The sequence below is a fragment of the Oryx dammah genome, unplaced genomic scaffold, assembly GCF_014754425.2.
Source record: "Oryx dammah isolate SB20612 unplaced genomic scaffold, SCBI_Odam_1.1 HiC_scaffold_6, whole genome shotgun sequence".
In the NCBI taxonomy this organism is placed as follows: Eukaryota; Metazoa; Chordata; class Mammalia; order Artiodactyla; family Bovidae; genus Oryx; species Oryx dammah.
Window position 1 is genome coordinate 29801907 of NW_024070190.1, and position 21657 is coordinate 29823563.

At 38.3% G+C, this 21657-nt stretch overlaps 1 protein-coding gene across 2 annotated transcripts; it reads left to right on the forward strand.

Moving 5' to 3' along the window:
- Positions 1–16: 16 nt before the first annotated feature.
- AP3M1 (adaptor related protein complex 3 subunit mu 1) lies at positions 17–20089 on the forward strand. Of its 2 annotated transcripts, none has more exons than XM_040242470.1 (9): positions 17–370; positions 8270–8545; positions 9246–9417; positions 12586–12723; positions 14176–14261; positions 14940–15073; positions 15883–16090; positions 17410–17554; positions 18026–20089. In XM_040242470.1, exons 2-9 carry the CDS (start codon positions 8273–8275, stop codon positions 18124–18126), a joined length of 1257 nt encoding a protein of 418 aa, XP_040098404.1. In that variant the 5' UTR covers positions 17–370; positions 8270–8272; the 3' UTR covers positions 18127–20089. The 2 variants fall into 2 exon arrangements, with proteins under 2 accessions (XP_040098404.1, XP_040098405.1); XM_040242471.1 differs by having other exon boundaries at positions 30–792.
- The last annotated feature ends 1568 nt before the right edge of the window (positions 20090–21657 follow it).

A 21657-nucleotide genomic window follows, 5' to 3' on the forward strand; every position in this document is an offset into this window, starting at 1 on the left:
CTTTTGGCCCTACCTCTTGGCCTTACCCATTGGCTGGTACACAGCTCTTCCAGACTCCGCGCGCTCGACTCCAGAGACACCCAGACTGGTTTAGGCTGCAGATGAGCGCCTGAGTCCAAAAGAGGTGAAAGCGCCCATTCTTCTAGACCTGGATGATTCAGAAGATGATATCCTAAAATTCAAAAGACGTCTTCTCATTCAGCGTCTTCCCGCTCGTTTACTCTTCCCAAAACTATTGGTTATATTGATGCTGTTACTCAGGCAATCTACTGGGCATCCCAACTGCAGGGTCCTCGCGGCTTTCTCAGCTGTCTCAGCCTCGGTCCGGAGAGGACCCCGCGTCTAATCACTGACGGGCCCAGGAGCCGGGGTGAGTGTGAGGGGCGGGGGGAGAGGTGGGTGGTCTACGGACATGGGACATCACGAAAGCTGGGAAGTAGACTGACTAGCTAGAGCTCCGGCTTCCAGCCAGGGGTGCGGAAGCGCCTCTGGTGCTGCGGACTGGAGCCGCGCCTTCCTCCCGGCCTTCCGGTCTTTCTTGCCAGCTAGGCCGGAAGGGAACGGTGCACCTACAGCCCAGTGTTGTTAGGCCTCAAGCTCAAGAGGTTCAGGCTCATTGGGGTCGCTCGTCGTGCTTCGGCGCGGGAAAAAGGTCTTGTCACGCACGGAGAGCTGGAGTACCGACAACTCGGACCTCAACCCCAGGCTTCTGCTTTGGAGGACAAAATCCCTAACTGACGCGAAGGGGCGTCCTGTTAGAGGGTGGCCCCTGGATGAGCCTCGGGGAGTACGGTGAGGAGGGTGTTGCAGTTCTTCAAAAATGAGTTAATAGGAATCTAAACTGAGGAGGTGACAGCTGGATTTGTGTTGAAGTTGGAGCTTGATTAAGAAGTTGATAGTGTAGTAGTAGTTGCTCAGTCGTGTCCGACTCTTTGCGACCCCACGAACCCCCCCAGTCTCCTCTGTCCATGGGATTTTCCAGGCAAGAATACTGGAGTGGATTGCCATTCCTGATCCGGGAATGGAACCGTGGTCTCCTGCATTGCAGGAGAACTCTTAACCCTTTGAGCTACAGGGAAGACTTGTTGATACTTGTTTCAAATTAGTAGTCTTCACATGAGAAGGGTTTCCCAAGTGGCTCAGTGGTAAAGAATCTGTCTGCCAATGCAGGAGACCCGGGTTCGATCCCTGGGTCAGGAAGAAATGGCAACCCACCATTGCCTGAGAAATCCCATGGACAGAGGAGCCTGGCGGGCTACAGTTCCGTGAGGTCGCAAAAGAGTCGGACACGACTTAGCAATTAACAACACATGAGAAGGAGGAATTTTGTAGGACTTGGGCTATATCCATTTTGAGACAGCAGTTTAGATGGAGATGAAAAGTTGAAAAAAAAAATGTGATAAGCAAACCAGAGAGAAACTTTCCAGGTGAGAACCAAAACAGGTGAAGTTTCATATAATTTGGTAAGAAGTATTTGTTTTGTTTGGCAGACACTTAACAGCGACATGAAATGCTGCAAGGATCAAAGGAGGAAGTTGAAGTCTGAGAATAGGTTGTTGGAATTGATGATTAAGAAGTCATTGGGTCATTTGCAAGAACTGCTTTAATAAGAGTCAGTTATTGAGAGGAGAGACTGCAAGTGTAGACTAATGCTTCTTCATGTGGAGCATGAAGAGAAAAATTGTTTGCAAGCTCCCTAAAATGTTTGGGGTTTGTTTGCTTTAAAGGATACAAGGCACTTTATGAGCAGGTAACTAATGTATAAGATTAAAGATTCAAGAAAGAAGTAAGACCTTGGAAGAGAGGAGAGGGGATGGGATCAGAATTAGAGGTGAAAGGATTACTGGACAGAGGACACTTTCAGTTGAAGCATAGGAAAAGTAGAGGATTGAGATGAGAGAAAAATTACCGGAATCCTAATATCCCTTTAGTTGGGAAGCTCTCTTGGCAACAAGGTTTAGCTTTTCTTACTGAATCTTAGGATTTTACAGGGTTTCTAAACAGTCAACATAATAGACTGTTGGAGTTCCCTGCAGACTAGATATATTTAAGTAGCTCTTCACACATAACAAATGGTATTTGTAGAGAGGAGAAATTCACTTTCTCAACAAATGACCTTTTCTCCTTTTGGACAGAGAAAATAGAAGCCATCATCTTGCAACCAGGTATACAAATCTGCTTTCCTTCTGTTTAAAGAAGGGAAAGTGCCCCTTCTCCTTAGGAAAGACACGTGCTTTCACTGAGTTTCCCAGTACCATCCTCCCCTACCTTCTCAGAGTTCCTTAACTTATTCCGTCTCTCCTACATCATCAGCCTCTCTTCTACTCACATTTTTCCTTCAGCATTTAAAAATATCCTTCTTTAACTTTATGAACTATTCCCCTTTATTTTCTTGCCTTTTTATCTCCGTCACAGCTATAGTTCTTGACTGTATCATCTACTCTCCTTATCTCTGTTTTTCCCACTTCTTGCTATGTCCTTCTCAGCCCACTGTAGTATATCTTTTTGCCACTGTTCCACTGAGCTACAATGAAACTTCTTTCACTGAGATCACCAATAGCCTCTAAATTGTACATTCTCATCAGGGACAAAATTTGCTTCTTATGAGGAAAAAAAAAATCATACTTTTTAAGTATAAAGCCCAGATATTTATGGTACATAAAGAGGTGTACAGAAATATTCTGTGATTTTAATAATTTTATGGAGGAATGGGGAATTAATAATGAATGGGGTTCTGAAAAGGCCTCTTCAGATGCAATAATGAAAAAAGTTGAGGAACACTGTAAAATAACAGATATTTTAAGTTTTTCTTATAGCTTGACCTCTTTGTGCCATTTAAAATGTTTACCACTCTATTGTTCTGGAAATACACTGACTGACATACTCTAGTTACTAAGAACTCTGCCCCCTTTTTTTTTTTCTTATCCATCTTCAGCCACATTTTGTCACTCTTTGTAGGCCGACTTGACCCATATGCTTCTCAAATGTTGAAGTTCTTTCTCTAGGTTCTCTTCTACTATACACGTTCTCTCTTTGCAGTTTTAGCCTCCTTTTGTTATAATGTCCATTAATAAAAAATCATAGTTACAGTACTCACAAATCTGTCTCCAGTTTGGCTTCCCTCTGAAGCACCAGACCTCTGTATACAGTGGTGTTTTGAATATATCCATTGGGGTCAAATATATCCAGAACTGGGTCAGATTATATAGGAACAGAACTAAATTCCTCCTTTTCCCTCTCATGTCCACTGCCCCGTCTCTACCCCCAAAACTTTTCTCAACCCTAAATGTTTCTCTTACCTTTTCATTTTGCTCCATCTGTATTGTCAGCACTCTAGTGTAGGCCACCACATAAGTCATCTCTCAGCTAATGGCACAATATTCAATTGCCCAATTATCCAGTTTCCATAGTGTGATCTTTCTTAAAACTATAAATTGGATCTCATGAATCCCCTGCATAAAACCATTTTTAAAATGACTTTTTGCATTGCCCTGGGAACAAAGTGAACCAATATCTGCTTTTCTCCATTTTTATCTCACCACCTCCATCCACCTTCTGAAGTTGCTAAATTTGTACTGGATTTCTTTATCTTCTTTCTCACCTTGAAGCCTTGTGGATTTTTATAGCACACTGTTTTTCCCCTGTTATCTTACTGTATTAAATTGTTTGCCTTCTTTGCTGAACTCTGAATGCTTTGAGTTCAGAGACTCTGTTTTATTCAACTGTATCCCCATTGCTTGATATAGAAAACATACAAAACTTCGTTGAATGAACAGTGGTCCAAATATTGTTTAAAAATCAGAATGACTAAAATATTTTCTGGTTTCATTCTCTCACCTTAGATACATGCCCTTCTGTGCTTCCATTCTGTTATATACAGAAGGAATACATTTTATTTTTTAGTCACTCTTCTTCCAAGGGTATTTTGACTATTATGATTGCATTGTTTGTGAATCATCAGGCTGCATGTGTTCAACATTCAGTAAAGAGAGTTTATGAAATATTTAAGCTGCAATTGAAGCTCTGATGGAACTGCCTCTAAACACAGTTTAAGTAGCTTTAATATAAGCTGGGAGAATTCTGTTTTCTGACTCAGAAGTCACTAGGAACAAAATGATAGTTGTGGTAGCTTTCCCAGAAAGTTTATTAAAATAATGGAAGAAGTAACTACGGCTACTCAAAGGATAAGAAGCTAAAGAAACAAGTTAATTTACACAGCTGCATGTAGTATTTGTTTTTTGCACTAGGCCCTTGGTCTTAATATGGATAGAAGAAATAAGCTCTCTTTCCCTATAATAGAAGATTAAGATCAGTTTTAGAGCTGCGCGCTGTTGAAAGAAAGGTGCAAGTACTATGCTTTCATCTCAGCACTCAGGACAATAGCAGTAAATCCAGATGGTGGTTTGACTTACTCTATTCTTCTGAGACCTGGACGGTGCCAATAAAAACAACTTTGGTGGAAACTTTTCCTGGAAAGAATTTTTCACCAGCTTAAGACGACAAGTAGGAATCTGGCCCTTCAAATAAAGAAACTACGAAGTCACTTATTCAACAACAAGCAGCTTTTTTAGGGTATATTGTAGCAGTAAAGTACCAAAGATCCATGCGAACTATACTTTCATTAGGATAAATAGGTGAAGATAACTAGGTCAGCTCTCTCAAACATAATTTCTGCTCTATGTAATTTATTAGAATACATTTGGGGACTTCCCTGGTGGTCCAGTGGCTAAGACTCTGAGCTCCCAGTGCAGGGGGCCCAGGTTCAATCCCTGGTCAGGGAGCTAGATCCCACATGCTACAACTAAGACCCAGAGCAGCCAAATAAATAAATAAAAATTTTTTAAAAAAAGAATACATTTGGCTTCTAACTAAACAAGAAACATATCCTTCAACTCATTCTTTTAAATTTTAAGTTCAAACAGCACATTTGCTGCCCAGTCCAATATGATAACCATTAGCTCCATGTAGTTACTTAAATTTAATTAAAATTAAAACTTCAGTACATCAGTTGCATTGGCCACATTTCAAGTGTTCACATGTGACTAGTGGCTGCTATATTAGACAGCAGAGGTAGAGAACATGGCCATCACTACAGGAAGTATTACTGGACACTACTGCAGTAGGGTGTGTTCATGATAATTAGCTTCTAAGAGGCAAGTAAGAACAGGAGCTCAAGATTCAGCTGGATGTGGGTTTGAATTCTAGCTCTGATACTTACTGCATGACCTTAGATAATTGACTTATTTCCAGACATTCTTGTCTAATCTGCAAAATGAGGATAAGTATTTATAGCGTTGATTATGAGGATTAAAGAAGATAATGTAAGTAAAGTGCCTAGGATAGTGCCTGGCCCACAGTAAGTATTCAGTTTTAGATATTATTAATTCATTTATCTTTAATGAATAAAACACTTTGAAGCTGAAAATTAGTTATTGTGAAAGATGATATATTCCATAGATGGCTCACCTGAAGTGCCCAAATCTGGGTCTCATTGCGTTGATTACAAAAGTTCCACTTTAATCCGTACTTTATATTTCAGATGAAAATTTTATTCCACAAAAGGTATCATAATGCAACTTTAGTCGCAGATCTTATTTCTGGCTACCCCTTTTCCTTTTTTTTTTTTAACATATTAGAGAGCAGAGGTAATAGTTAAAAGTCCGTAGGTTCTAAATAGCAAGTCTCTGTATTCCAGTGGTGCTACTCAAATGGCAACTGACACAAAGCAAACTTATTAAACAAGTCATCTGACTAGATAAAGTGGAAACATTTAGCAGGTTCCAGATATTTATCTGGAAATGGCTACCCACTCCAGTATTCTTGGCCTGGGAAACCCCGTGGATTGAGGAGACTGACAGACTATAGTCCATTGGGTCACAAAGAGTCGGGCATGACTGGGTGACTGAGTATGGGTATTTATCTGGAAAAATTTAGTAGGTCCAAAGCCTCCGGGAGTTGGTGATGGACAGGGAGGCCTGGCGTGCTGCAATTCATGCGGTCGCAAAGAGTCGGACATGACTGAGCGACTGAACTGAACTGAAAGCCTTAGCTGTCAGGGTTTATTGCTGCCAACTCAATCAAAGTTGACTACTTGGCTAAGTAGACATGCCTTTGAACAAAGAAACATTTTCTCTTTCTAATAAATAGGAAGCCTAAACTATTAACAGCACCCATATTTATTAATACAATAATCACTAAAGCACATCTTATTAATTAGTATTATTTAATAACTACTGAACATGCACCATATGGGAAGAGGAAATCATCAGATAGTCTTTAAATGTCAACTGCTTGCATTAAGTAAATGACTTCCTCTGAAAAGAACTGGTCAGGTTGTCATTGTTTTCCCTGTTGATAGAATTGAATTTATTCTGGAAACTCTTCCTTTCCTCTTTGCAATTTGTCTTCATGCTTAGAAACTGTATTAATAGATGTTACATTCTTTCTCCTTAGGTTACATTTATCATTCAGCACTGTAATTTTGAATGAATGAACCTCTAGACTAAGTTACCGATACTGATATTGTTCGTATAAAAGAAAGGAACGAGTTAACGTAATTAGATATTTGTCCACTGTCTCCCACATTACAAGGACAATAAACTCTATTTGAAGTATAACTAACACTCAGGAAAGTATTCAAGCTGTTAACATAAAACCCAATAAACACAACTTGTAACCATCATCTACATCAAGAAATAAAACATTACCAGTACCTTAGAAGGCCAACCCTATGCCTCACTTAAGTCACCACTCCATTCTCCTTCATAATAGAAACCATTTGATTTCTCTTAACTATAGAGTAGTTTTGTCTGTTCTAGAACGTAATATAAATAGAATCATACTGCATGTATCCTTTTGTGTTTGGCTTTGTTCAGTATTGTATTTGTAAGATTTGTCCATATTTGTTTCATGTAGCAATAATTCAGTCATTTTCATTGCTGTTTCATTTTAATATATTAGCTTATTTTCCCATTTACTGTTAATAAACTAGTAATAGTCTTCACTACTACAGCGTATTTTTATGCATGTTTTTTGTGTACATTTGTACATATTTCTGTTAATCCACCTGGGGGTAGACTTGTGTGTTGCAGAGTATTAAAGAATACTTTGTGTTAATTGAAATAATTTAAATTAAAACTTACCTTTTTTAATACTAAAACTAAACTGCACAGTATTCTAAAAATATGAAGTTTAGTAGTTTTTAGTATAGTCACAAAGTTGTACAACCATCATTTCTAATTCCAGAAGATTTTTATCACCTCAAAAAGAAATGTAAAACCAGTAATTCTCCATTCTTCTCCCTCTACCCGGCCCCTGGCAACAGCTAATCTACTTTCTGTCTCTATAGATCTGCCTATTCTAGACATTTCATACAAATGGAATCATACAATCTATGGTCTTTTGTATCTGGTTAGCGTAATGTTTAAAGATCCATTCTGCTGTAGCATGTACTAGTACTTCACTATTTTTTATGGCTAAATATTTTATTTCAGATATTTATCAGTATTATTTATCCATTATTTGGTTAATGAACCCATTCATCAATTGATATACATTTGAATTATTTCCACTCTTTGGCTGTTATAAATAATGTTGCTACAACCATTTGTGTACAAGTTTTTGTATGGACATATGTTTCCAGTTTTCTTGAGTATAAAGGAGTAGAATTTTAGGGTCATTTGGCAATTGTGTCTTTAACTTTTTGAAGAACTCAACACTGTTTTTGCACATAGCTGCAGTGTTTCATTTTCTTGCTTAGTTGTCATGGCTAGAACCTCCAGTACCATGTTGAAAAGAAGTAGTGAAAATGGAGTATTGTTTGTTCTTTATATTAAGGGAAGGTTTTTGGTCTTTAAGCATTAAATGGTAGCTAAAGGATTTTCACAGATGCTCATTATCAGGCTGAGGAAGTTTCTTTCTGTTGCTAGTTTAAATGTTTTTATCACAAAGGTGGTTGGATTTTGTCAAATGATATTCTGTACCTTTTGAAATAATCATATTTTTGTCTTTTATGAGAATTGAATATTGATTGATTTTCATATGTGGAGCCAGCCTTGCATTCTTGAATGAACCCCACTTGGTCAGGAGTATAATCTTTTTTATATGTTGCTAGATTCAGTTTGCTAGTATTTTATTGAAAATTTTTACATCTGTCTACAGATGTTGGTCTGTAGTTTCTTGTATTGCCTTTGTCTGGTTTTGGTGTCCAGATAATACAAAGATACTTTTCTTTGATACATACTAAATTTAAACATTTTTCCTCCCACAGAAAATGATCCACAGTCTGTTTCTCATAAACTGTTCCGGTGACATATTTCTAGAGAAGCACTGGAAGAGCGTCGTGAGCCAGTCTGTCTGCGATTATTTCTTTGAAGCTCAAGAGAAAGCTGCTGATGTTGAAAATGTACCACCTGTTATTTCAACACCTCACCACTACCTCATCAGTATCTACCGGGATAAGCTCTTCTTTGTCTCCGTCATACAGACTGAAGTACCACCTCTCTTTGTAATTGAGTTCCTACATCGAGTTGCTGACACTTTTCAGGTTGGTTATTCATCAAGTCTTTTGAATTTGGATTATTCAAGTTAGTTGGAGGTGGGACATAATTATATTCTTTAATTTTGATATGTAGTCTGTTTCCCTGTCTCTCTGTCCCTCTTCTTTCCAAATAAGCAGAAGTTCATAAAACGTAAACCTTGTTAATAGGATATACAAGTAGTACACATGGCTGCCCCTGTTTTACGGGAACAAAACAATCTCATGGTCATAGAAGCTGTATTTTTTTAATGTATTATAAATTATGTCATCAGGAAATAATAGTGCCCTCCACATGCAAGTCTTTGAATGGCACCAAAGTGTTTATAGGTTTTGAAATCTTGCATTACTTACATTTTATTTTTTGTCTTGTCTTGCTTAATGTACCAGTAGTTTATAACTGATCTGTGTTTTTTGGAGTACCTAATCAGGGAAAATGAAGTTTATAGTTCTTATTCTGTTTTAACATTTCAGTGTACTTTCTGGCATAATTTGTAGTAGGAATTCAGTTCAATCTAAAAATATTAAGAAAATATTGAGAAATAGTATATAGAATTATAGAGGGCTTTTTTCCCTCTGGTTTACATATTTTCAACATCTTAAACAGTGAATTATGCTACTGTAAATATACCCTTTATAATAGAATAAAAAATATTTAGCAAACCTTTTTCATGCCTTCCATTGTGCAATACTATGTATGTTTTATTAGGACTACTTTGGTGAGTGTTCGGAGGCTGCAATTAAGGATAATGTGGTCATAGTATATGAGCTCTTGGAAGAAATGTTGGACAATGGATTTCCACTGGCTACTGAATCTAACATCTTGAAAGAATTGATTAAACCACCAACAATTCTGCGTTCTGTCGTCAACTCTATTACAGGTAAGGTAAAACGGTCTATTAGGAACTAAGCCATTAAAACTTCATAAACAATTCATTTTTGCTTGTGATCTGGCAGATTATTAAGGTAGTCCATTTTGGCCAGAATTATAGTTTAGTGGTAATGTTAAAATGGATATATCAGTATATTTCTTTTCTTGAAAAGAGCCTGTATCTTAAATGATAGAGTTTTTGGTTATTACTCTTTTGTTATAAGTTTTGCTTCAGAACTACAGCAATATTATTGCTATTGTTTAACACTGAATAGTAACACTGAATAAATTATCCCAGTTAACCATAAGCCAGTGTAGTGGCTGCTGTTAACTATTGTAGTAATCACTTTGTAATACATATATGAAATAATTATGTTGTATACCTTAAACTAATACACTGTTCTGTCAATTACATCTCAATAAAGCTGGGGAAAAAAAAACAAAAAATAAAATTTAAAAATTAGCATTTTAAAACTGGCATTACCCTGTGTCAGTCGCTAAGTCGCGTCCAAACTCTTTGCAACCTTATGGATTGTGGCCCTCTAGTCTCCTCAGTCCATGGGATTTAGCAGGCAAGAATAGTGGAGTGGGCTGCCGTTTCCTTCTCCAGGGGATCTTCCCGACCCAGGAATCGAACCCGTGCTGCCTGCATCTCCTGCCGTGGCAGGCGGATTCTTTACCACTGCATACCGCACAATACTAGAGTATAGAAGGTTTAAGATTCTGCACCATAGAGTATATGTTACCTCCTTTAAGTCTTTATTTTATACATATAAAAGATGTATTAAAGAGAAAATAAGTGCATTTGTGAGATTTCATGCATTAGGGGCCTTGTACTTGTGTTGTAAACTTCTAATTTTGCTTTAATTCTTAAGTATAGCTAGAAATTAGAGCTATTCAGATGACAATACTCTTTTGAAAGTATCAAAGTCTTCTAGAGAAAAATTTCTATGAACTGTTATATACCACTCCATGTATATACCCCATACATACTCCATGTATACTGTCCACCATTGCAAACTCCTTTCCAAGTGCACTGGCCTAAAAAATGGGTAAGCAAGGTCTATAAGAAAGTGATCTTTCCATTATTCATCCTCATCCTGAAGAATAAGTGTCAGGAGAAATTTAAGGAAAGATAAGACGAGATTTCTTTGCTCCTAAAATGTAAACTCTGGATGAGAAACTGAGGGGGGAAAATTAAAACATATAAATAACAGTGTAAGATTCTGAAAAACAATTGCATAACTTTATAGACAGTGTCATGACATTAGAGGGTACACATCATGTGCTATTAAATGAAAAAAAGAGGGAGCGTGGAATACCTTGTGGGCCAGTGGTTAGCGCTTGGTGCTTTCACTGCTGGGACCTGGGTTCATTCCCTGGTTGGAGAACTAAGACCCCACAAGCTATGGAGCACTGCCAAGAAAGGGGAAAAAAAAGCACACAATCATAACAAGTTGCCCATAATTATAAATAAATATCCCCACAAAAAAAATTCTAAAGTTTATCATACACAATAAAGATCAAGAGAGTGGTTCAGTGGGTGAAGTAATCTCTCTTGAACTGTAGTGGGTGGCCCTAGGGCAGAGATCTGGAGAATCAGAAGAATTTAGCAAGGGAGGGAGGAATAAGAACATTCTTCATAGATGGAACCATATGAGAAAAAACACACAGTGGAAAAATCTTGAATTGTGTTAACCTGTTTAATAGAAGCAGAGAATTTTTTCAGTTGAGTCATGAGATAAAAAGTTAAGTTAAGGAAGTCCTTGAATACTAGGCTAAATATTTAGCTTTTATCATAAAACCAGTGGGATAGCATTTCAAGGTTTTGAGAAGGAAGATTAAAGCAGTGTTTTTTAGAAAATTCTGGAAAGCAACAGCGTTGGAGACAGGATCATCAGCATAATCACACTACAAAGTTGTATGTATGATTTGGACTGCACCTACAACCAAACATGGGTTTGAACTGCAAGAGTCCACTTAAATCCAGATTTTTTTCAATAAATACATGTTATAGTACTACACAGTCCACGCAGTCGGTTGAATCTGTTAATGCAGAACCACATTTTGAGAAGGCCAACTATAAAATCATATATGGATTTTCATCTGCACAGGAAGCAGCACCCCTAAAGCCTGTGTTGTTCAAGGGTCAGTTATATATTTTACAGTGAAATCAGAAGCAGAATTATCAAAATAGAGGAAAAATAATAGATGCAACCTGCTCTGAGGGAGATTGTGTGTGTGTGTGTGTGTGTCTGTGTGTGTGTTGCTAAGTCATGTAACCCGCCAAGCCCCAGGCTCCTCTGTCCATGGAATTTTCCAGGCAAGAACACTGGAGTGGGTTGCCATTACCTTCTCCAGAGGGAAATGTTTGAAGAAATACATATACCAAAATGTTAATAGTAGCTATATTTCTATAATAGGAAGATAGTTTTTAGCTACTTTTCTTAATTTTTCACATGTCGTTGTTGTTGTTAAACATGTACTACTTTTGAATTGGAAATGTAAATTAACCAGAATGTTAAAGTGTCACAGCTCAAGGGTATATGTTTTGGACAACCAGACTTATTTTCAGACATATGTCAGTTTACCAGGAAATTAGCCAGATTTTGAATATTTTCCATATCACATATGGGTACCATATGAATGTGCTGACCTTAAAATGTTAAAAGGCCAGAGTATGTTCTTCATCCAGTTACTCCACATCCAGTTACTCTCCACATGAGAGACCTGTTTGGCAGCATCTCATGTATAATTCAAGCTGAACACCAAATGGCCTACTTATCACTCTGTATTCTCAGTGCAAACATTTAATCAGCGAAGGGTTTTGAAACATGTCGCCTGTTTTCATTAGTGGCAGCAGGAGGAGATTCTGTTGTTAAGCCACTGGAATTAGGTTAGGTTACTGTAGCACACAGGAAGCAAAAGATAAGCAAATGAATTTAACCTGGTTTGGCAGACAAACACAGGACCATGTGGCCTATTTCTGTCTTCTAGAAATTTGATCATGTTGGTATGGATATGTCTCTGACAGTTCTGTAAACCATTTACAACTTGAGTGGAGAGAAACCCAAACATTGAACAAGCAGCTAAACTATTTGAGGTTTTTTTTCTGCTAATGGCTTTTCTGGTGACCATTTTATATGTTAGCTTTGTTTTCTATTTTTCTGATTTCTAGGCAGTAGTAACGTTGGGGACACACTCCCCACTGGGCAGCTGTCCAACATTCCGTGGCGCCGCGCAGGGGTAAAGTACACAAACAATGAAGCCTATTTTGATGTTGTTGAAGAAATAGATGCAATTATAGATAAATCAGGTAATTGGGTGCATGTTTCCTTATCGGGGGAAAACCATTCAGGTGACAGAAGCAGAAGAGAAAACTGATATCCCTTGGCAGTAGCATTTACCGGAAAGGCATTCGTTTTCAAATCTGTTTATTTTGCCCAGGGGTTACATACAATTTTCATAACCACTAGTTGAGAAATGCCAAACGTTTGTAAATCAGAGTAAATTACCTTACTTTAAGCCAATTAGCGTGTATTCATTTATCTTGCCATTTATCCAGCCTAATATGTAATGTATATCTACTATGCGCCATACTTTTTACAACCACTTTGTGTGCAGTCCTTCTAGTAAAGACCCCAGACTGAAGAACAGTACTGTATTAGAATCGTAATATTTTACTAAAAATATCTAGTCCAACTCTCACATGTTATGTATGGGGAAACTGAGACTTAGAAGAGTTAAATAACCTGTTAAAGGTCACACCGCTAGTTGGTATGTGAAAATGACTTACTGTGAATTACAGACAATTATCTTTACAGTGAGTTTTATTTTTATTATAAAAATTCCATTGTATGGAATAGTTGCTGTACTGTTAAAGAATAATGGTTCCTACTTCTTAACATTTCATTAGAAACTTGGCTAATTTTATTTAAAATATTTGCATTTCAAAAAAAAATGTTCAAACCAACATTATTTACAGTTGCCAAGATGTGGAAGCAGCTTAAGTGTTCATCAACAGATAAATGGATAAAGAAGATGTGTATATATACACAATGGAAAATTACTCAGCATAAAAATGAATGAAATTTTGCCATTTGCACAACATGGATGAACTTGAGGAACATTATGCTAAATGAAATAAGCCAGATAAAGAACGATAAATACTACATATCACTTATATGTGGAATCTAAAAAAATACAACAAACAAATGAATTTAACAAAATAAAAGCAGACTCACAGATACAAAGGACAGATTAGTGTTTACCAGTGTGGAGTGGGGCAATAAAGGGGTGGGAGAATGGGAGGTACAATCAGCTGGGGGTAAGATAGGCTCACAAGTATACTGTAAAACACAGGGAATATAGCCAATGTTTTGTAATAACTATAAATGGAAAGTAACCTTTAAAAATTGAATTTTTTTTTTTTTAAATTTTAAAAGTCAGTGGAAAAAATGTATTTTAACTTCACATCCAGCAGTCTTACAAGGCTGACTCTATAAAGATAAGGATGGGTTTGATTTTCCTTAGAATCATGCTTTTCCAACCGGAGATAGGAACAGCCATGGCACTCAGTAAAGAAGTTGTCTAAACTGGTGTAATGGATCCTCTGTCCACTAACCTTTTAATAGATGTGCAGAGCTTCAGTATGTCTGACACCTGGGAGATATCTCCATTACTTCAGATACAGTGATAGCTCTAGGAGAGTAGAGCTACTTTACTAGAATACATGCATATTCCAGTGATACCTTTGTTATTCCTTTAGGATCTACAGTCTTTGCAGAAATTCAGGGGGTCATTGATGCTTGCATTAAGCTCTCTGGAATGCCTGACCTTTCCCTTTCTTTCATGGTAAGTTTTGCCCTGTTGTAACTCCTTCTTGCCTAATATATATAAAGTACTAAATGAAATGATAAATACTGATACATGGTTCTTTTAGATCACATTGGATTATGTAAGAAGTATTCCTAGCACAGCTTCCAAAGACAGTAGCTTACATGATGAGCACTGCCTTTATGGATAGGCTGCGGAGAGGGCTTTGCCTCTGAGTACGTTAGAAGTAGCTTAAATGGCTGGCTGGCTTCTGCGGATATGTGGTGCTGCTTTTACTGAATTGTTATATGCTTTGTTGATGTGAAAAGGCATTGATCTTTTCATCATTTTAGATTCAGCATGCTACACTACTGAGAACTACTAAGAGAACTGAGCTCTGATGCTGTCTCTGCCTCTAACTCGTCCTGGCCTTGAGCTTTCTTTGAACCTTAGTTTTTTCATCTATGAAGTGGAAATGAAACCACTCACATTTTCTACCTCATGGGAATTACTGGAATTAAATTATTGAAATTCAAATAATAATGTATATAAAATATTTGTACACTTGAAAGCATTGTGAAACGATAAGCCTGAATAAACTTACATGACTGTTTTATCCTAAGAAAGCATATTTCTCAGATCTCATAATATATCTGACTAGAGTTGCCATATTCATTATACTTTATGAATATGCTTGTCTTCTCTTTTCCGTGGCAGAATCCAAGGCTTCTAGATGATGTCAGCTTCCACCCCTGCATTCGGTTCAAGCGTTGGGAATCTGAAAGAGTTTTGTCGTTTATTCCTCCAGATGGAAACTTCCGACTCATATCATACCGTGTCAGCTCACAGAAGTATGTTGTTGTATCAACCATAATCTCCTGTCATCTATCCGTGTGCTGTGTAGAACTCACTTGTTCCCCGTTTCATTCTAACAGTTGGTTACTTGAATTCACCATTGCTCCCTTTAGCCATTGCTCACCAGGAGACCCAGAACAAACTGGTGAAAATATATGTGGAAAATATAATTAGTATACTTTGAATCTTAAGAGTATAGAGTAATAGTAAATATATACCTGAGAGCAAGCATTTGGGACCATGCATAACCTGGACGAAACCATGAACCCATGCCGTAATTTTACTATGATCTGTGGACATTATGATCTCCAGGACATCCCTCAACTAACTGGCTTGAAGTCACTCTTCTCTGCACTGAGGTTTAAATGAATGATTTAGCATCCTGGGTTGTAGCTGGTTTGTCCCTTGAAAACATCAGAAAGTATTTGGACAACATCAAAACAGAACTTAAAAGCAGAGGAATTTTTTCTTGGCTCTTACCACAGAGAAACTGATATATTTAGTTTGTGTAATTCTAAATTATCTTTCTCTGGGATCTTAATTCATTTCTTGAAACCAGGACTGTTTGTGCCAATTATTGACGCTATAATTTTGTATCTTGATATGTATACTTACTGCTCAGAAATTGTATAATTTCTAGCACAGTGGTTCCACAACACTGCTATACTCAACTGCCCTGGCTCAGATACTGAACCTGCGGTTCTGCGGGTATTGGATATTCTATACTAGGGTTTTTGTGCCACCTCCAGAGCTCACACTATTAATTGTATGTTTTTTGTGGTTGTGTCTTCCTTTCTCTTTTTAGTCTAGTGGCAATACCAGTATATGTGAAACATAGCATCAGTTTTAAGGAGAACAGTTCTTGTGGTAGATTTGATATTACAATTGGACCAAAGCAGAATATGGGGAAAACTATTGAAGGAATCACCGTGACCGTTCACATGCCAAAAGTTGTGTTGAATATGAACCTGACTCCAACACAAGGCAGCTATACATTTGATCCAGTTACCAAGGTACAGTCACCTGGAGCCAAGAGTGAGCAAGTGTTTCGGCAATCCTTATTTTGTGATTTGGGGACATGGGAGGACAGAGGGAAGGATCTAATATCTTGGTTGAAATTAAAGCTCTAACAGCCTAGAATGCAGGCTGTGCTGTGCTCTGCCACAGGAGAGAATCCTGCATCTGCTGCTAAGTTGATGAACAGAAAAGTGAGATTCATCCCTTCTTCCTTCAGAATCTGCCTTTTCTTATACATTGATAATCCAGAGGTTCACTAAGTCTTCAATGAGAAAGATATAAAAACTTGTTAAAAAGAGAAAAGCATTATGTGCATATAATAATCTATTAATGGTTAATAGATATTACAGTGTATTAATTGTTAAGAAATTAAGACCTTTCTCTTCCTTTTTAATTTAAAAGCATTATTTCATACTCTTCCACAGAGGATGCTGACTAGGAAAGTTGCCTTCTCACCCTCTATATATTTGCCTCTAGCAGAGGGAGTTCAGAGAAACTGTAAAAGCTGATTTTTCTCTCTGCTTCCTGCTTGGGTAAAGAAATGATTCTTTTCCTCAATAGAGTCATTGAGCTGCATAGTAAATGAAAAGTCTTTATTTAACTATAAAATCATTGAATGTTAAAGATCATCTAATCTATTCCTGAGGAGTCAAAGAATCTCCCCAGAGACCACACAGGGCTGAGGAATTAAGCAGGAGCTCCAGATCCCTAGCCTTCACCCCAGCTTCAACCATAACAGCTTTACTTTCTCATCTGTTAGTGAGCTCCCTCACTAAGTATTTCATTTGAACAAAGAGTTCCATCACTAAAAGTTTAAAAGCACTGATTTAGGCCCATCTTCTCATTTTACAGAAAACTAAACTTAAGCCCAGAGAGAAATAGTAAAGATGGCATAGTGGAAAGGATGTTTGATACCAGATAGCCTTAGGTTCAAATCCCAACCTTTCCTCTAACTATGTGACCTTCAGCAAGTCATCTGACTCCAGCTTTAGTTTCCTTGTTTGTTAAAATTAGACAAAGTTTTACATCACAGACTTCTGAGACAGCATGTGAATAGTGCTGAGCACAGGATTATATCCAAAAGTAGATGCCCAACAAATGCATCTACTCCTTTTTTCACTCTCCATTCAGAGTCACAGAACTAACTAGTGGTAAAACTCAGTGGGAATCCCAGGTCTCTGATTCCAAGACACTGTGCTTTATTTTCTACAGAAGTTTATGGTCTTTGAACCTTGTCTTTGAACATTTGTCTTTAATAAATAGTTCCAAAAAATAAATAAATAGTTCAGAATGTTGTTTTTTTTTTCTTTCTAAGGTACTAACGTGGGATGTGGGGAAAATCACTCCACAAAAGCTCCCCAGTCTTAAAGGACTGGTAAATTTACAGTCTGGGGCACCCAAGCCAGAAGAGAATCCAAGCCTCAACATACAGTTCAAGATCCAACAGCTTGCTATTTCAGGTAAGGAGAAATCTGATGTATGTAAGGGTTAACTGAGTTTTGCTGAGGTCAGCTGCTAGGAGCTTAGAAGAGTAACTGACATTCCATCTCTTCAAAGAGCAACAACTCCAGTAGGCCTCTCACTCTCCTTGATTTTTGAGAGTGATTTTGGAGAGCACCTTATTTCACATAGCTTCCCTTCACCCCTACCCTCATTCAGGCACAAAGAAAGAAATCATTTATACTCAAAGAAAGTAGAATTATCCTTAAAAGACATTGCTTGTCCATATGGAAATCTGAACTAAAATCATACCCTCCTAGGACTTGAATCTGTGAATGCTAGAAGGAACATTGCTTCCAGATCTTGAAACGGACACTGGCCAATGTCAGATCTACTGTATAGTAAACTCTGTTTCTTAAGCAAATACTGTATTGGTTGGTGTGACCAGGATTGTAATTTGTTCCTTTCCTTATGTGTTCTTTTTGACACAGGCTTAAAAGTAAACCGCTTGGACATGTATGGGGAGAAATATAAGCCATTTAAAGGAGTCAAATACGTCACAAAAGCTGGAAAGTTCCAAGTGAGGACATGAGAAGAGGCCAGAATTCCTGAAGATTTATTTGTTTTCCAGGTGTCATCACAGTGTATTACTATTAGGTACCAATTGGGTGGGAATACATATTCTAGTTAAAGCATTTGTGTCTAGCCACACACCGCTAACAAAGTTGCTGAGTTATCGCTGCAGGGTTCTTAAGGAACTTTAAGCTAAGGAAACTTCTGAATGACTTAGCTTATTTGTACCTTGTCACTTAGGAAAATTTTAGAGGTGATTTCCTCCATAGGAAGGCACCAGCTAGAGGCTGCACATTTTAACAGTCAAGGCAGAAGTCTACAGTGGTAACCTCTCCCCTAAAACAAGTGAACCGGTCTCAGCCAGCAGACGCTGTCTTAGTCTGTAACGTGATGTATCAAGTGGAGCCGAATGTCACACTTGACCGTAGCCATCCCCAATCATCTGTCCCAACAGAGGAATAATTCCTCCCACCCAAGAAGTTTACAAAAAACTGCCTCTTCAAGTGTTTGCCTTATTCAGCTTTTCACTTGTGCCATTAAGCAAGCACTGTAGCAAAAGCCACTCCACATGGCCCTGGCAGGGAGCGTTGCTGCTCCATGCCCCATTCTCACTGTACTTGGTATTGTATTTTTTATAAATAAGATTTTTATGTAAAGCTGATTTTGATTTATAGGGACCTTGCTGCAGCAAGTACACTCTCAGTTTTGTGCCACTTAGCTCATCTGTTAGCACAGTAAAAGTCATTTGTATCAAAGGGGCAAATGCGTTAAGGTAATAAAAGGGAACACTACTTCTACTTCTGCTTTTAGGAAGTTATTGCAAGCACAAGCATTTGAGATTTTGAGCAAACTAACGCAGTAAAAGAGAAACTTAAGTGAACCTTTGCCGTCTTCATGTTTTATAAAGCTTGTCTAATACCACTTAGAACCAATTAGCCTAAAGCCCTCATGCCCTAGTTCAGCTAAAGGAAGAAAATGTGCCTGCCTCAATACTGTCAAATTATTATTTTTTTAATCTTTTATCTTTTTTCTTTCCTGTTCTTAATGGATTCAATTTGCCTACATTCTTTGCTTTCAGGGGGACTCCCTTTACATAGTGTGTGCAAAAGATTCCTCTCTGAAACTATTGTTGAAACTGTCACTGGAATACTTAAATATCTCTACTCTACTGACCAAGTAGGTGAAAGTACATATATAATGAGGCAGAAACAAAATCCTCAGTAACATTGATAAACCTGTATTGATCTTTGTAGTTGGCGAGTCAGCCCACAGTTATCATTTAACTTGGATGACTTAGAAGTCCTTGCCCACTTATTTTGGTTCATTAGACATGAAGCATAAAGTTAAGATCTAAGTGCTTGTTCTTGCTATTAGTTTTCTCCCTGTAACTCCATTGATTTTGTTCTTCTCAACTTATAATTCCCTTTCCCATATGCTAACAATAGCCCTTCCACTCACCCCATTCTCCTGTCAAGGGCTGGTGGTTGGTGCTGATACAGGGAGCCCACTGCACAGCAGCATTCTTTGCCTGCCTATGGCACCAAGCCTGCCTTCCATCTAATATGAAAGATCACGTTTTGCAATTTATAGGACAAGTATCAGCTTGGCAGCTAAAATTAAGATGTTGCCAAATGTTTATTCCCTTTGCATAAGGTTGGTTACCCAGTTCAGTTGCTTTTCATTTTAATGTCTTCCTTTTCAGAGTTCATACCTCAAAAGAGCGATCAGTACATTTGCTCTTCTTTCTGCAGAATCCCTCAAACATCCATATATGGACTAATTTTCTTTCTCTACTACCCTCCCAAATCCCAGCAGATTGTATCCCAAGAGTCCTTTGCCTCTAGTAACTTCTGCTAAAATTTCCAAGGAGACTGTTTCCTTTTACAATTAAATTATTGTATTTATTAATTTGATGGAATCTAGTAAGTCCTTTCTCCAGCTCTGGCTACACTGTCAATAAAAAGATGAAAGCAACAAGTTGACTTTTTTTAGCTTGACTGTTAATTGAGCATTCTCAGATGCACATGCCTCAGTGTTCAAGCAGGCTGAAAATGAAAGTCACTCCGTTGGGTCTGACTCTTTGCAACCCCATGGTATACAGTCCATGGAATTCTCCAGGCCAGAGTACTGGAGTGGGTAGCCTTTCCCTTCTCCAGGGGATCTTCCCAACCCAGGGATCAAACCCAGGTCTCCCACATGGCAGGTGGATTCTTTAGCAGCTGAGCCATGATCCTGTTTTACTCAGCATCATCACACGAGGTGTGAAGGCTGTAGCAAAGCACTTCCAAATGCTCCTCTCTTGACTATGTTAATAGCCCGTATCTAAGATTCACCCTTCCAGCCCAGACTGAACAAGAAGTGATCGGAGCTCATCTCCCTACCACCACCTGCTGACAACTAAGATCCATGAGTACTTAATCGTAATGAAGTATTTTTCAAGCACAGAATTCCAGATAGTTCAAGAATAGCTTCTTGTTCTAACTTCTTAAGGGAGTATAACCCAAAAGCTTATTTTCTGCATAAAGGAGTCACCATCATTTTATTCAAAGGGAGTTCATGTGTTGGGTTTTAAGTGCCACTGTAGAAGAATCCGTGGAAGATAGTGATCCTGTAGTCCTTTGAGTCATCTGATTTGAGAATGAGAATGCAGGAAGGTGGCCGCACCAGTGAACATAGGGTGAGGAGCAAAAATGAGGCCATGACTACTATTTCCAGATATTGCTGAGCTAATTCAGTAGCCTTGGACATTTCCCTGTAAGTTGAACACCCAGAATCTGCCTCCCTAGTCAGCAGCTTTTCTAAGTTAAAGCAGTGATAAATATAGTCAGCAGTCCTCTCCCTCTCTAGTGATATTTGGATCTAGAAAATCAATCAAAAATACTGATGTCCCAGCTCTACTTCAAGAACCTGTTCTTCCTCTTTGAGCTTCCTCAAGCAAGAAGAGGAATATGTCCCCAGAAGCTGCTCTGCTTCACAGCCCCGTTTGGATCCCTGGACTTCAGACTCTGACATGTAGACTCGCAATATTCCTGCACATGTAACAGCTTTAGCTTCTTAGGGGATAGTGATGGCCTCCACATAGAGCTGGACTCTTCTAAGACAGATTCCTTCAACCAGGGGATGGTCTGTACCGTCTGCCTGCTTTCCTCCTACTGTTAGCCTTGTCATTTCTGTAATCCCCCGAGTTGTCCTTTATTACACAGAACTTGTGAAGTAAATGTATTACCACTGGTTTCTACTTCTTCCAGTACAATACTGGGTTAAATAAAAATCTTTAGTTTCTTCATTTTTGAGGATTAGCTTCACTTGCTGTTCTTCAGAATAAAATTGAAGCCTGATCTAAGAGTTCTTGCTGAAACTAAGCCTTTGTACCACAACTATGAGAGCCCATGCCCTAGCGTCCACTAGCCACAGCCGCTGAAGCCTGCGCCCTCTAGAGCCCGTGCTCCACAGCAAGAGAAGGACCGCAGTGGCCTGCTCACCGCAACCAGAGAAAACCCTCGTGCAGCAACGAAGACCCAGTGCAACCAAGAGATAAATAAACTGATTT

What these genes read in the sequence shown, in the direction of transcription:
- AP3M1 (XM_040242470.1), top strand. Translation starts at nt 8,273, where the DNA reads ATGATCCACAGTCTGTTTCTCATAAACTGTTCCGGTGACATATTTCTA. An exon ending in TACCGTGTCAGCTCACAGAA is followed by an intron (nt 15,074 to 15,882) that starts GTATGTTGTTGT and finishes TTCTCTTTTTAG; the next exon opens with TCTAGTGGCAATACCAGTAT. An exon ending in CATTTGATCCAGTTACCAAG is followed by an intron (nt 16,091 to 17,409) that starts GTACAGTCACCT and finishes TTTCTTTCTAAG; the next exon opens with GTACTAACGTGGGATGTGGG.